Below are 14,806 nucleotides of genomic sequence, written 5' to 3' on the forward strand. Positions count from 1 at the left end.
TATGTATGAATTAGGTCTTAGCAGAGCCTGTCGGGTGAAAGGTGCCCAGAACAGACAGCTTTCTTATTCTATTAGTGCAATAATAGCAGTTTACTCTATTCTGTACAAATTAGATTCCAGCCCTGGTTCTCCTACAACTTGCCGTGTCACCAGTTTTCAGTGCCCTCCAGTGAAATTGATATTTCTCCTCCCCATTGACAGTGAGCGTGCCTGTTTCCCACTCGCGCTGCTGATTGCGCTGATTGCGCTTGAACCCCTCGCTCGTGCCTGACCCCACCTTGATTGACAGAAACCCTGAACAGCTGCCCGCGAATCCTTGCTGAAAGGCCTCCCTCCCCCACAGCGTTGCACAGTGCAGAAAAATGATTAACTGTGCCGGAGTCCATTCTCCAGAAAACACTTAATTTGGGGGTGAGCGACAGTAACCCTGATTGTTGCAGTCAGGTTTATCCAGGGACAGGAAGAAAAGCAATATATTTACTTGATTTAAAATTAGCCCCACGTAGTCACCGGTGGGATCCTGTCAGGCTGCTTTATAGTGATTCTGCTTTTAAAAACTGTTTTATCCATTGGGCAAATACCTCTAGTTCCTGTGCCCAAAGTCTGTCAGCTAATGGGAGCAGGAGAGGGCCCTCAGCTGGAAGAGATTTGCAGTTGGCATGGAAGGGGAATGAGGAGGATACGTAGGAAGAAGAGGAAGGTGATGCACAGAGCTGGCCTACACAAATCTTTCCGTGAATACAGGGATTAGGAAAAGCAGCATAGCGAAATGACAAGGATGATGACAGCTGCCATTTATTTGGCTCCTACTATGTGGCAGGCACAGTGCTAAGCAAATTGCATGCATTATTTCATTTAATCCTTCGATTTTACAGATGAGGAAACTGAGACTCAGCGAGCCTAAGTAATTGGCCCAAAGTCACTGTAGGGGCAGGAAGACAATTCCTCTACCCTCTAGGTCTTTCTGGCTAGTGTAAGAATTAAATTGACAGGAGACAGAATAACAGGAGAAAAACAAAGTTTAATAACATGTATACGTGGGAGAGATCCAGGAAAATTGAGTAACTCACCAAAATGGCAGAAGCTACCACCTTAAATACCACTTTCAGCTAAGGACAAAGGAGGATGTTGTGGGTAGTGGTTTGGGACATAAAAGGGGAGGAAGGCGATTTACATGGAAATAGAAAAGCAATTGTTTGGTAAACAAATGTTTGCTGGGCCATCTATGGACAGTGTGACACAGAGAGAGAGAGAGAGAGAAAACTTTGATAAAAATGGGCTTAGCAAGGATCCTCCCAGGCTACCATACTGAGAGTTACCTATTTTGATGGCCTGTCCTGGGGACAGGCCTTCTATCTTAAAGTTTTTAGGCAGTTAAGGACAAGGTCAAAATTTCTTTCAGTCTTTCATCCTTCAAAATAATCAAGCCAAAGAGACACATGTTGGGGTGGTCCATTCTGATCCCCCACATCATGAAACTAGTAAATGGCCCAGCTCTGCATGCTCTAGAGAGACCTGAACTTGAGGACTGACTCTGCAATGGACAAGTCGCTTACTTGCATTTACATGGTTTTGATTGTGGGTGTCAGCCATGCATAAGGGGGTTAGAAGGTGGGAGGGTGGGAGCCTCATGCTTTGTCCCCGACATGAAAGCCCCTTACCAAACTGTCTCAAGAGAGCAAATCTGACTATACTGTCAGCACAGACTTTGCCTTAAGTTTTTCTAAATTTTAATTTAATTTCAGGCGTTGTAATTCATCAGCAGTGTGATGTACCAGGTGGAGAGCCCGGACTTTGGAACCATTCAGATCTGGGTTCAAATCTGACTTTATCATGCCCATCTGGGAAGTGTCTTTGGGCAAGTCACGCAGCCTCTCTGAACCTCCAGTTTCTTTGTCTGTAAAATGGGAATAATAATCATTTTCTCGATGTTTATATGTAAAGATTGAATGAAATAACGTATGTAATTCCCCTGGCCTTGGGTCTGACACATGGCATCTGTTCAATTTAGGATCTCCTCTCTCTGCTCTATCATCCTTCTTTTCTACCTGTTGCTCCTGAGACTGAGATGGAGAACTTCCTTTTTAATGTAAAGCAGCATTAAAGTGAGTTTGGAAACTAGTGAAGAAAATTTATCATAAACCTACTACTATAATTCAAAGCCTGATGTCATATTTATGTATTTCTTTCCAGGTTTTTTTTTTCATATGCATACCTGGTCTTACAGACATGCAGTCAGGAAAAACATGCAATTTTGTGTCCTGCCTTTTTTTCTTTTCCTTAACAATGTGTCCTAAGCGTTTGCTGTCATCGATGGTTGTTGTAGTTATTTTTTACATTGATTGTACGCCATCCAGAACCTGTATCATAATTTAGCTAAGTCATTCTCCTATTTTTAGACATCTAACTTGCTTCCAATTTTTTGCTGTTACACAGCAGTGTACATCTCTGTGCATGTAGCTTCTTGGTTTGGAACTTTTGACTGTTGTGGCTTTGTAACAAAACCAAGTGTAGAACCTGGGGGATAAAGTTCTGTTGTTTTGTGTTGGTGGTTGTTTTGTCTTTTTGGTTTTTGTTTTCCCAATTAGAGGGCCATAAGTCAAAGAACTCCAGTTACTTTTATATTTTACAGAAAGGGCGCTATTAAAAAAAAACTGCACTAATAAAACAGAAAAGTAGGTGGCTGTGTAGCTGGGTTGATTCCTCCTCCCTTTTGAAATGAAAAATGCCACTTGAGTCACCAATTTCTTGCGGTTATAACCCTATCTGGTGGGTTTGTGCATTTGATTTTTGGAAGGGAAGCATTCAATGTGACAGAGAAACTCTCCTATACTTATGTTGGCGACTCTTGCATAATGACTCTGTTAATGGCCTCCTGCTGGCAGGGTGCTGGGGGAGCCTTCAATGTCTGAATATCTATTGAGCATTTTTCTTAAAAATGTCAAGATGGAGCTTGCACTTTCTCAGCCGTCTCTCATGTCTTGCTGGGCAGGAAAAGGCGACTAGAAAATGTCAGCCCTGGGATCAGATAGACCAGAGCCGAGGGAATAAGAAACTTCCCCCATCCTAGCTCTTAGCTTTTAGAAATCATTAACATTTCAATGTGGGTGATCCTATGAACCCCCTACCTTTCCACAGCCTTTCTCTGAACTCTAGCATCTTTTCACCTTTTCACTGAATTACAAACTAGTTTAAAGGGAAAACAGTATCAAGTTTCTTATTTAGGTCACTTTCAGTGTACTTGAGGAGAGTTTTTACAAACAGTTATAAATACAAACCGCAGGGTGTGATTTAGATAATCCTGTGATGTACGTTGGTGGTGGGTGGTTACCACTATTCTTCAGGAAACAGAGAATGTGATCATTAAAATTTATATTGTTTCAGTGTTCTGGTCCATCCTTAAAGCAGGCTGGAGAGGACCGTTTATATTTCTTAGCATTTTTGGATCCATGGCTATTACTTTCAAATCATTTGAATAACATGCATTTCCTGCTATACGCAGCTTTAAATGATGGTTGCTGTGGGGCCAAGAAATATTTATTATCACCATTGGGCACCCAAACATTAATTTCAGCCTTTATTTGCTGGTGGCTTTATGTGGCCCATATTTTATCTTCTATTTAAAGCAACATATGTAAAAGAGGAGGCTTGGCTTGAGAACACAGCCTCCTGAGTTTGAAACTTGCCTCGAACTTATACCAGCTCTGTGGTGTTGAGTAACTTACTTTCCCTCTCTGAGTAATTCAGGGTATATCATTATAGCTCAGTTTCCATTCCAGTTCCAATATATACATTGTCCAATAATGTTTTTCAACCCATCTTTATGTGAGGATTAAGTAAGTAATATAAATAAACCATTTGGCATGTAGTATGCACTCAAATGATACCAAGTCTTGGGTTACTATTATTATTTTGATTATTTTCAAAGATAAAGAAGAGTAGTTGCTTGAGCTGATGTATTTCTTGGCCAGTCTCTGGCTGAGCATCCGTTGTGTCCTTTGGGAAGAGGAGAGCAGAACAAACTATTTCTCTTCCTGCTCGCTTCCCCTCCCCCATAACCCAGGCCTATAAAATTAACCGCCCACCAAACAATACATAAAAGAGTTAAGAAGACCCTAGCATGACTTATATTTAAGACCCTGGATCAGAGATTAAGGGTCCCTTTTATTTGGGCTTTAAGACGACATGAATGGTTGAACTTCGCATCTCTGACTCGGCATCCTCTTACTCCTCTCTCTAAGTTTTGCCTTCCAGCTGGTGGTTTCTCAGCCCACTCTTGGTGACCCCGTGCTCATTTCCCTACCTGCCAGCCTCCAAAATTATTTCTGGATGACTGAGTCTTCTCAGAGAGTCCAAGTCTGAGTTGGATTCAGAACTTTGCATTTCCAGATGATTCTCAGGAGCACATCTTCCACAGGTCACGAAGAGGCCACCAGCCTCACAGCTGTGGCCTTTGTTGGGGGCAGGGGGGTGAAGCCAAGAGGAAGGGGTGCCAACATCCACCTCCAAGCCTCCCCCTACCAGCTGGGGCTACCCTTGTTAACTTCTGTGGGTCACCAGATCTCGTTATGAGCATTTTAACCTATCACGTTTTTTTCCACTGGCTTGTCTGCCCCCTCAGCGTATTTTTTTAACGACTTGCTTTTGCATCTAGTTAAGAACAAGAGAAAGCTTTGACAATAGAAAATTTCTCTTGACAAAGCAGTGAGAGTTCTCTTCATTCTGGGATGAGTTAATTCTCCTGACCTTTTAACAAGACAGTGCTTTTGCACACTTAGATGAGATAATTGATTCTAATGGGGAAAGAAGCGCTGCTCATTTAGTGACACGTATATGAGTTGTCTGTAGTTCAAGCAATTTCTCCATTACCTTTGGAGTTGCCAATATATAGATTGGAACAGTGAGAAGGTAAGCAGAAATGTGAGCTAATTCAGCCTGGGAAATAGCAGAGTATTCACTTCTTCCAGGCAAGTTTACTTTTATTGTTATTGATGACTACACAGAGATAGTCAAGAGCAGTGCAAAACATCTCATTTGGTGTCCGGTACCTAAGAAGTGCTCAATAAATGTTAGCTACTATTTTATCATTATTATTAATGGTATGAATATCATGGTTATAAAACATACTAACATACCTATGTATAAGTTACAAAACACTTTGCCATATATTGTTTCATACGATGCAACAATTCTTTGAAATATTTTTATCCCCATTTCTCAGCTGAGAATACTGTAGCTAGGAAGTGGCAGATAGGATTCAAAGCCAATTTTCTTACCTTTGGTCCAGCACACATTCCCCTGTGCCACAGTAACCACAGAGAAAGCACAGGGCCAGATTCCACTTCTGTCACCAGAGTACGCCCTCCTGGTTAAATCAGCCTTGTGCGTGTTCTTGGCCGGCCTGTGTTTGGATCCGAAGTCAGAAGGATGTGCTGTGCTCCAGTCTCCTCTACTCAGCATTTTGTGTCTTGAGACAGTTGCACAGGCTCTCAACACCGCCATCAGTGACCCCTTCCACAAACTGGGGCCAAGTAACACAACTCGCTGTCTCCTTCACAGGATCCTATGTTCCTGCCTAAAAAGACGTGTGAAAGGCTTGGAGGCCGCTTAATGTGTAAAAGGGGATGACTTTATTATGCCCATACTCCTTGCTAGATAAAGCTGGTGAGGGGCAGCATGGTGAAGTGGGTAGAGCCTGAGCCTTCAAGCCAGAACCACTGATGTAGATGATTTCAGAATTTGAACAGTTTTGGATTCTAGTCTAGGCTCTGCCACTTGTCAGTGATTTAACCTTCCATATGTTGATTGATGTCATTGTGCTTTAGTTTCTTCATCTGTAAAATGGAGTTATTAATACTCACCTTTTAGGATTGTTGTGAGAATTAAAGGAAATAGTGTGTTTACTGCTTTTAGCACAATGCCTGGCACATGGTAAGCACCCAATACATCATAGTGTTATAATTATCACAGTTTTAGTTAACCCTCTGAGCCTTAATGTACACATCTGTAAATTAGGTCTGGCAGGGTTGCCGTGAGGATTGGGTGTAATACATACAAATTACCCAGTGCCCTGGTGGGCACACTGTTGGTCCACAGTAAACGTAATTACCATGGGCCTTCATATCTCTGTAGATCTTTCCCTGTGTTCCTCTGGCCCTCCTAGTGGGTCAGTCACCCACTCCTCTGGGCCTTCTAGTCCTTCTGAATAGACTTGTTACTCGTCTGCCTCCTCTACTTGACTGTGAGCTCATCAAAGCAGCTTATCTGATTCAGGGCTGGCTCTCCAGGGTCAGACATAGGTCCTGGCATACAGTAGGCTTTAGAAAATGTCCATCAACTGTACCAAGGAGTGATGCTACATACAGGATGCTGTGGGAGTCCAGGGACTGAAGTGCTTACTCCGTATGTGGGGATTCAGGGTTGGCACCCCAGAAGAGGTTAAGTATGGGCCATTGACAAGACTCCAGTCTTGAATCTTAGGATGGCATTTAAATAGATATTTTGTACTAGATCACAAACCTTTTTGGAAACAGGCTTCCTAGCCTTCTCAACATTGAGTATCTCAAGGGACAATGTCCATTCTTTGGCATCTTATGGTCTCTTCTAGATTGTTGCACAAGACTATTTAGCCATTGCTACTTTGGAAAAATATCTCTAAAACAGAAATACGTGCACATGATACAAAGTCAAAATGTACAACAGATGTACAGTGAAAAGCAAACCTCTCTCCTTTCCGTGACCCTTAGCATCTCTTTCCTTCAAAGGACATACCCACTGTTACCAATGTCTTTCATATTCTTCTAGAAATATTCTGTACATATACAGGAGGGGGTTTTTTTTGCCTAAATGTAGTATATCTAATACACTGTTATGCATGTTATAGTTTTCCTTCCAGAAAAATACATACAAAGAGCTTCCTCACTCTTTTTTATGGTTGCATGGTATAGTGTGTAAATATAATTTATCTAGCCCCTTGTTGCTGGACTGTTTTCCAGTATTTTGCTGTTACAAACAATGCTTCAGTGAGTAACCTTGTACGTACCTCATTTAGTATGTGTGTGAGTATATCTGGAGGAGAAATCTGTAGAATTGGAACCCCGAAGTCCCAGGGTAAAGGGTATGTGGATTTAAAATTTGATAGCTTTTGTCAAATTGCCCTCCATAGGGTTGTACCAGCGTCTGCTCACACCAGCAAAGTATGAGAGCACTTATTTCCTGTTCTCTGGCAATACTGTATATTTTCAGCCTTTTTTTATCTTTGCCAAACCATATGTGAAAAGTAGTATTTCAAAGTTGTACTTACATTTCTCCCACTATGAGTGATGTCCAAAGTCTTTCCATATGATTAAGAGCCAGTTGTGTTTCTTATTCTGTAAACTGTCTGTTCCTATCCCAGTTATGTTTCTTATTCTGTGAACTGTCTGTTCTTATCCCATACCTATTTTCCTACTGAGTTGTTAGACTTTGCTTATTATTTGTAGGAGTTATTTTTATACTAAGGAAATTAACCCTTTGTGATACCAATTGCAGTTTTTCACCTGGATTGTTATTTATCTTTTGAAGCAAAAGACCAAGTCCTTCTGGAACTCCCCCACCCCTGCCCCTTGACCTACTCACCAGACTGTGAGCCCTCAAGGGCAAGGTCCATGCCTTGATCATCTCTGTGTCCCTGTGCCCCCAAATAGGGCTTGGCACTGCAAGAGCTCTCTTCAGGGGCTATTTGTTGAACTGAACTGAACTGAATTCCTGTGTTCCCCACCCCTCCCGCCCTCCCCTATGGCTTGGGAGTTCCATTTCCACCTCCAGCAGAAAAAGATGACTTTTCTCATTGCTCACCACAGCCATGCACCTGTTTGGCCTAAACTGGCACCTGCAGCCGCTGGAGGGGCAGATGTATGAGATCACGGAGGACACAGCCAGCAGTTGGCCTGTGCCAACGGACGTCTCCCTGTATCCCTCAGGGGGCACTGGGTTAGAGATCCCTGACAGGAAAGGCAAAGGAGCCACAGAAGGTACGGTTGCTGTGTTGTCCGTGTCGTGAGTCCTCTGTGTCTGCCTTTGAACCAAGGAGACCTCCATTATGCGCGTCATGTGCCTGACTCACAGCTCCATGCTCTGGCGCTTCCTCCATCCCTCTGCACTCCACACCAGCTGCCAGTCCACCTGTGTCTTCATTGCAGTTCCTTGTCACTGTGAGCTCATAGCGGGGCTTGGGTAGGGCTCATGGTGCTCAGCAGTATCCCATCTCATGCCTCAAGGGAAGCATTATGGGCTTTCACACTGCTGGGATGGCTGTCTTGGATTGTGTAGGGTCAAGATGAGCCCTTCTGGGGCACCTTCATGGGATGAATGGGCATCTCCAGGAGTGGGGTGTGGCAAGGTGGGTAGATGGTGTGTTGTGATTGAAATACTCTTGGACTCTTGTGGTTTAGTGAAAACACCAGTTCAGATGTTCTAGCATTTACCAGTCACATGACCTTGAGTAAGTCACTTAGTTTTCCTGAGCCCCAGTTTCCTCATCTGCAATAACAATAATCATTAGTGTTTATACAGTGTGTTTGTTTCAAAGCTTTCTGTCAAGAGCATTTCACATTTAATCCTCACAGAGATCCTGTGAGGTAAGTATAATTATTTTGCCTATTTGAGATTCAAAAGCTGGGGATCACATTAATTAAGCGACTTGGCCAGGGTCCCACAGCCAGTGAATAATGGAGTTTGGGATATAAGCCCAGCTCTGTGTGACTCCAGGACTCTTGCTGTCTCCATAAGTTGTCCTACCTAACTCACCCCCATGGTTACAAGACCCCTGAGGAGACATGAATGAGAAATCCATTGTACAGTCAAACACAGATATTTGTCTATCTAAGATGGAGGTGGTGGTGACATTTGGAGTTTTCCGATCTTGAGTGGGACATCCATAGACCCTTGTTCTGAATTTCTTAGGGATCTTTCTAACATGCCATTGACACAGATTCCTTCACCATCAGCCAAGAGTGGCACAGAATCACAAAAACTGGTACCAGGAAAGATGTGTGAGCTAATGAGTCAGTGTGGTTGTCATTCTGGCCATCCCTTCTCCTGCACCGGCTGTGATCTGCTCGATCTCTCAGGTGTTACTTCAGTCAGCAAAGTAGCTGCCTCCAGCCTTCACTACTTACATCTTCTTTCCTCTCATATCAGTTAACTTTGGAGTCATGGCTTCTGAGCTTCCCTGTCCTTTCAAGGATTTGCCTTCCAGGAACCACTTTGGTTAAGAGGGTAGTATATGCTTGGTCAGAGTGGCTATTCATGACCTCTGAAGGATCCTGAAAGCCAAAATTAACCCTTGACCTATGGTCATCTTTCAGGGAAGTGAGAACTGGGGTCATTTCCACAAAGCCAAATCAGAACTTCTGCCTACGATTTTGAGGGGCAAAGACAGTCTTCGTCCTTTTTAAAGATTTTAAGACTTAAAACATTGAATAATTTACACCTTCTTTGCCCCTTAATGGGATATGGAGGGAGCATGGAAGAGGCTATGCAAAGAGCTCTGGGTTAGGAGTCAAGAGCCCTGAGTTCAAATCCAGCTGCTGCCACTTATGGTGACCTTAAGCAAATCCTTTGAAAGACATTCTGGGCTTCATTTTCCTCCTCTTTAAAAGGAGATTATTGAGCTAGATTAGTTCTAAGGTCCATTCTAATTTGCAAGTTCTACATATAAAATTAATAATAGAATCATCCTATGACTAACCAGATGGCTTTTCAGAATTTTTTTTTTTTTTTTCAGTTTGGTTCTGTCCATGGTCCTGCCTGTTGGCTTGTGATTCCCGCATCAGTTTATAGTGTCAGATGCCACAAATGAAGACTGCCTTTAGATCAGCATGTACAAATGCAGCTTTAAGATGTATTTAATCCTCAAGGCATTGGTAAAGGGTCTCACTTAGCAAAATGTGTTTTCTTCCCTCCATGATTAGTATCATTCTTTAAACAGGAGCTGGATCTATCTGAAATCTCCCACTCTAATGAAATTAGTTTGTGGGTTGCTTAGGCTTGTTTCATTTTTCCCAAGGAGCAAGAGGTGCAGATAAGAGACAAAGTAAAATTGCACCAGCTTATTGGTTTATTTTAATTGGAGTATTTGTGCTTAAAGGGATTATCTGTCATTTCTAATGCAAATGGAAATCCTGTTTACAAACCCCCAAAATGCGATGCAGTGCTGGAAATTGGTCAGCATCAAAAGCAATTACTGTGACAAAAAATACATCAGTCTGGAAAAACAGAGGACAAAGCTTCTTATGGTTTATGTGAGACCACATGGTTCTTAATTTCTTTTACCCTGGTCAAGCCAATGTCTGCTCAGTTTGTGTTTTTAATTGTGATGTTAAAATTCTAGTTTCTTAGACATGCCTCAAGGGGGAAAGTCTTTAACTCTGTTGTGAGTATATATTTCCTGTCCCTTCTCAGGATATGAGAGAGGAGGGTTGATTCCAGAATTAAGATTAGAGTCCTTGTTTCACAATGATGGGGGAAGCAATCTGGTCTAATGGAAAGAGGATAAATGAGCCTTAGAGTCAGACAGTCCAGTGTTTGAACCCTGGCCCTCCATTTGCTGCTTCTGTTAACTCATGCCAGTTACTCCATCTCCTTTGGCTTTAGTTTCCTCATCTGTAGAACAAAGATAATAACATCCATCTTTTCAAAGACTAGTGGTGAAGAGGCACTCAACAAATTGTAGTTCCTTTCTTCTTGTCCACTCAAACTCCAAGCCATTCCATGTCAGAATCTCAGAAATCCAGACTAATTAACATTTTTTCCTCAGAGATACTGCAAAAGTTTGGGGTATTTTGGACATTTTTAAAGGATATGTATCTTTTAATTATGCAAATGAAATATATGGTGAACCCAGTATTTTAATTGTTCATTATGTCTTTGAGAATAACATCAAGCTGCAATTTATACTTTATTTTCAAAGTGGCTGTAACCATCTCAGGGTTGTCATGGGATGGAAACTCAACACAGCAGCTTTTCGAAGTAAAGCCACAAGAACTTATGTTATGCATTAACGGAGACGGGGGGAAAAAAGCATTGAATAAACAAGCATTTCTGATGGTTGAATTGATGGGTTAGGGATAGCATTCTCTGCTTTCTGCAGTGAAATCAAAATTGCCCATCAGTTTGAACCATGCAAATTGCTGCACCCAGGCTCAGCTGGGCTCTCCAAAATGGAACAGCTTATTTTGATAACCAAATAAATTTCAAACAGTTGCTAAGGAAACTAAAGGATTCTTTGTGCAAGTTGTGGCCTTGAAAAAAACTGAAAAGGGGAGGGGAGGGGGAGAAGGTTAGTTGATTAGGAATTTAGAACCTGTGTAGATAGATCTTAGTTCAGCAAAGTAAAGACTGATTGGGAAGTGCATAGGATTCCAATTCTTCCACATCTCCCTTGACTGAGCTAGCCAATCATTTCAGCAATTTGTTGAGAAATTTCTTTTATAGACACGATTGTATTTGCACAGCATTGCTACAGGAAGCCTGAATCTGTATATGTTTATAAAGAAAAGGACTATTACCAGTAGAATCTACCTTGTGAAACCTAGTCATGCTATTGGGGGCCCCTAATTCTGAATGAACCTCTTTGTACTGTTTGTTAAGCCTCTGAGGGCACCCACTGATTGTATAGTGTCCTTCTTATGAATCTCTTGAGATGCTGCTAACTGTTGCCCTTTCGCTTTGGGACCTGTTTGCAGGTTCCTCCGTGATAAAAATTGTCAACTTCTTGTACCCAGGATGCCAGGAAGTTCTTCAGTGGACCTTGGATCTACCTGGTCTATCTTTGATGTTTAGCCTACTGGGGCCATGAATTAAACTAGACTGTTGCTCTTAAAGAGAGTCATCGCACCCTGCTACCATTGAGAGTGCTTTTTTAATGTTTCATTAGTCTTCATCAATTAAGTCTCTGAGAAGCCATATTCTACTAAATAAAGAGGGATCCCAATGGCTTCATCTCTACCTGTTTCTTAAGCATTCTGAGCCTCAGTATATACATTTTAATAGTGTAAGAATTAACTGAACCTACATAACTGAGGGTGCCCACCATATAGTTGGAGCTCAATAAATCGTAGCTAATATGACTACCTCTCCCTTCATTACTATTACTACGACTACTACTATTATTATTTTCCAGAATATACATGGGGATAAAAGGCATTTTATACACGGGACTTTTCTTCTCCAGCTGCCTCTACCCTCTCTCACTACTCCGTCATTGGTGGGTTTTGTTATGTAGTGGGACATTTTCTATCCTAGTGCTCGCAGCTTGGTACTCAGAATTAAGAATAAAGAATCTTAGGTGATAGGATCTGGAAAGAGGACTACAGTAAGGGTTTTTAAAAGGCAGGAAAGGATGAGGGTGATTTCACTCCAAACATCAGCCCATCTCTTCCCCATCCGGCAGAGACACCTGGCTAGCTGCAGCGCTTTCCCCTCAAAAGCCCCCATTTCATCCCTGTGGTTAGTCCAGTATGGGGACCACTGGGGACCCGAGGGGAGGAATAATGAAGGTTAAATTCCCAGATGGGGATCCTCTTCCCTTCTCAAACATTGCCTTTAGGCTGGGCCGTGGCCCTTTCCCTAAGGATCTGGGCAGGATGACTTCTAGTACAAAGGTCACTTTTGAACCCAAAGCTCCAGAGTGGCCCTCATGCACTCAGCCAAGAAAGCCAAGGTCCTGATTTTTTATTTCATTGTAATACACATCAAAGAAATTTTTTTTTCCTCCCATTTTGCCTGCTTAGATGAAATACTGAAGTGCTAGAAAAGAATATTCCCCTTTTGCCACTCCTCTGGGATAACAGCCAACTTATTTATGTCTCTGGGGCCTGCAGACCTCTACAGAGAACCTCTGGGCTTGGCCTCTGACCTTTGGGGCGACAGAATTTAGCTGATACAATAGCTGTCTCCTAAAAACATGTTCACTGGAGTGGAAAATGAACTCTGCAGGGTTCTCCAACAGTGTGCCAAAATGTGGGAGAAGTTTTCATTATTTATCCTCAGACACAGGAATTATTTGAATGCAGATAGTTCTCAAATCCCATCAGCTTTGACTCCCACCTACTCGCAAAGGAAATGAGTCCTTAAAATTAGCAGTCTTGGGCTTATTTCTCTGCGGTCTCTAGGAGTTAAAAGCTCAGAACTCATCCTGCTTTTGTTTCACTCTCTCATACTTCTGCTTCCCCAGCAGAATTAGAAGCTGAAGGGTCTGCTATTTTCTACCTGGAATATAAAAGGATTGTGGTATTGGGAACCCAAAAGTCAGATAAGGAAGAATTTGCAAGTGATTCTCTTCTGTCCTAATGCTTTGTGAATTTGGCTTCTGTCTTTGAACTTTGCACCACATTATGTGGTTTGTGTGTGTCTACACTGTCAAGGTAAAAGTCTAGGGCACATTCCTTCCACAAAGGAATTAAATGAGAGCTCTTTCCCATGCTAATGACAGAATACTACTGGTGCTTTTATTGAGAGTATGCATTTTAACTTTTTTTGTTGGCGTATTTTTAATTAAAATAACATTTAACAGTTTGAAGCTAAAAACCTGATGTTTCTGCCTAGGAGTTTACAAGGGAATGATAACATATGGAAAAGTTTAACATTTAAATTGAATTTTATTATTTAAAACAGTAAAATATTTTATGACTGCAACAGTGCCCTGCCAAGCTCCATTTCAGCATCAAATGTGCTTTGTAAGGAATCTCACAAAGCTAGGGAAAAAAGACATTTTAATTTCTTATTCCCCAAATGCTTTTTATAAAAATTTCTCACAAACATGTTTTCTCTACAAATGGATTCTTGTTCTCTTGAAGTGTCTCTTCGAACATCTCTAACAACACAACAAACCTTGGAACCGGGATACCCATGGGGTACTTTCTAATGACAAATAAGGTGTAGTCTGTTGACTTGATTTTAGCTTGTCATCATCCTAAGGGTGGTCTTCTAACATCTTTGTAGTCTCCACCTGCTCCTATCCAGCTCCTCAGAAGGCTGATGTCTGGCAGGAAGTGAGGGTTCATATTTTGCACGTGTGAGTGTGTTTAATTACTAAATAGAGGAAGTTTGATAAGCAGCCTTCCTTCCTGGCACTTGGGGTGTCCCCAGAAAGCCATCACTCTCCTGATTGGTGACAGAAGCGGGCAAGAGGCCTTACTCCTGATCCCCTCCCCCACAACCTGCAAGGTTGAGGGCCTGGGTTGAATTTCCAATGAATGTCATGGGCTTTGTACCTGAACTTGAGAAATTCCCTCATCTTCACCCACTTTAGCACAAAAGTGGTGTTCAAAGATCCCCATCCAAGACAAAGAAGCATTTTCAGAAATGTTTCCTCCCTTCGGAAGGACACTCTTCCTCATCTTCCCCAGCCCTACTTACCCCTGCTTCCAACACAAACCCCACCCACATATCTCAGCCTCAGAATTTGGCTTCCAATTATACATAAGCTAGTAAACTGGTAAAATACATTACTCCACTCAGGTCACGCTTCCTACTGCTAGGGGCACCATTCTGAGTTGGAAACTTAATAGCAACACCTCTTTCCCTCTATCCTTTCTATTTTAGCAGGCACGCTTTTGCACACACGCACATACACAGAATTATTCTCATGTGACCGCCAATGATTATTTTTAGGATCAAAATATATCTTAACAAGCTGTAGAATTGTGCAGTAAACAGATGGCCCTTGGGGAGGACCTGTACTGCTTTAGAAGAATGCATATTTTTAGCAGAACAATTTGAGCATCGCTGGAAAAAGGTTCTGGATGTTCTTACTCTCAATGGA

General features: G+C 42.1%; 1 protein-coding gene across 37 annotated transcripts in view; it reads left to right on the forward strand.

Moving 5' to 3' along the window:
• Positions 1-14,806, forward strand: part of TENM4 (teneurin transmembrane protein 4) — a 2,704,309-nt gene that overhangs the window by 2,478,399 nt on the left and 211,104 nt on the right. For 33 of the 37 annotated variants that reach the window (XM_070625735.1, XM_070625734.1, XM_070625736.1 and 30 more), the window contains one exon: positions 7,842-8,012. The exons of the other annotated variants lie outside the window; for them this stretch is intronic. In XM_070625735.1, coding sequence (XP_070481836.1) covers positions 7,842-8,012 — 171 coding nt within the window. The remainder of the gene's footprint in view (positions 1-7,841; positions 8,013-14,806) is intronic. 37 annotated transcript variants of the gene reach the window in all.

The sequence above is a fragment of the Equus przewalskii genome, chromosome 6 (genome assembly GCF_037783145.1).
Source record: "Equus przewalskii isolate Varuska chromosome 6, EquPr2, whole genome shotgun sequence".
NCBI lineage: Eukaryota > Metazoa > Chordata > Mammalia > Perissodactyla > Equidae > Equus > Equus przewalskii.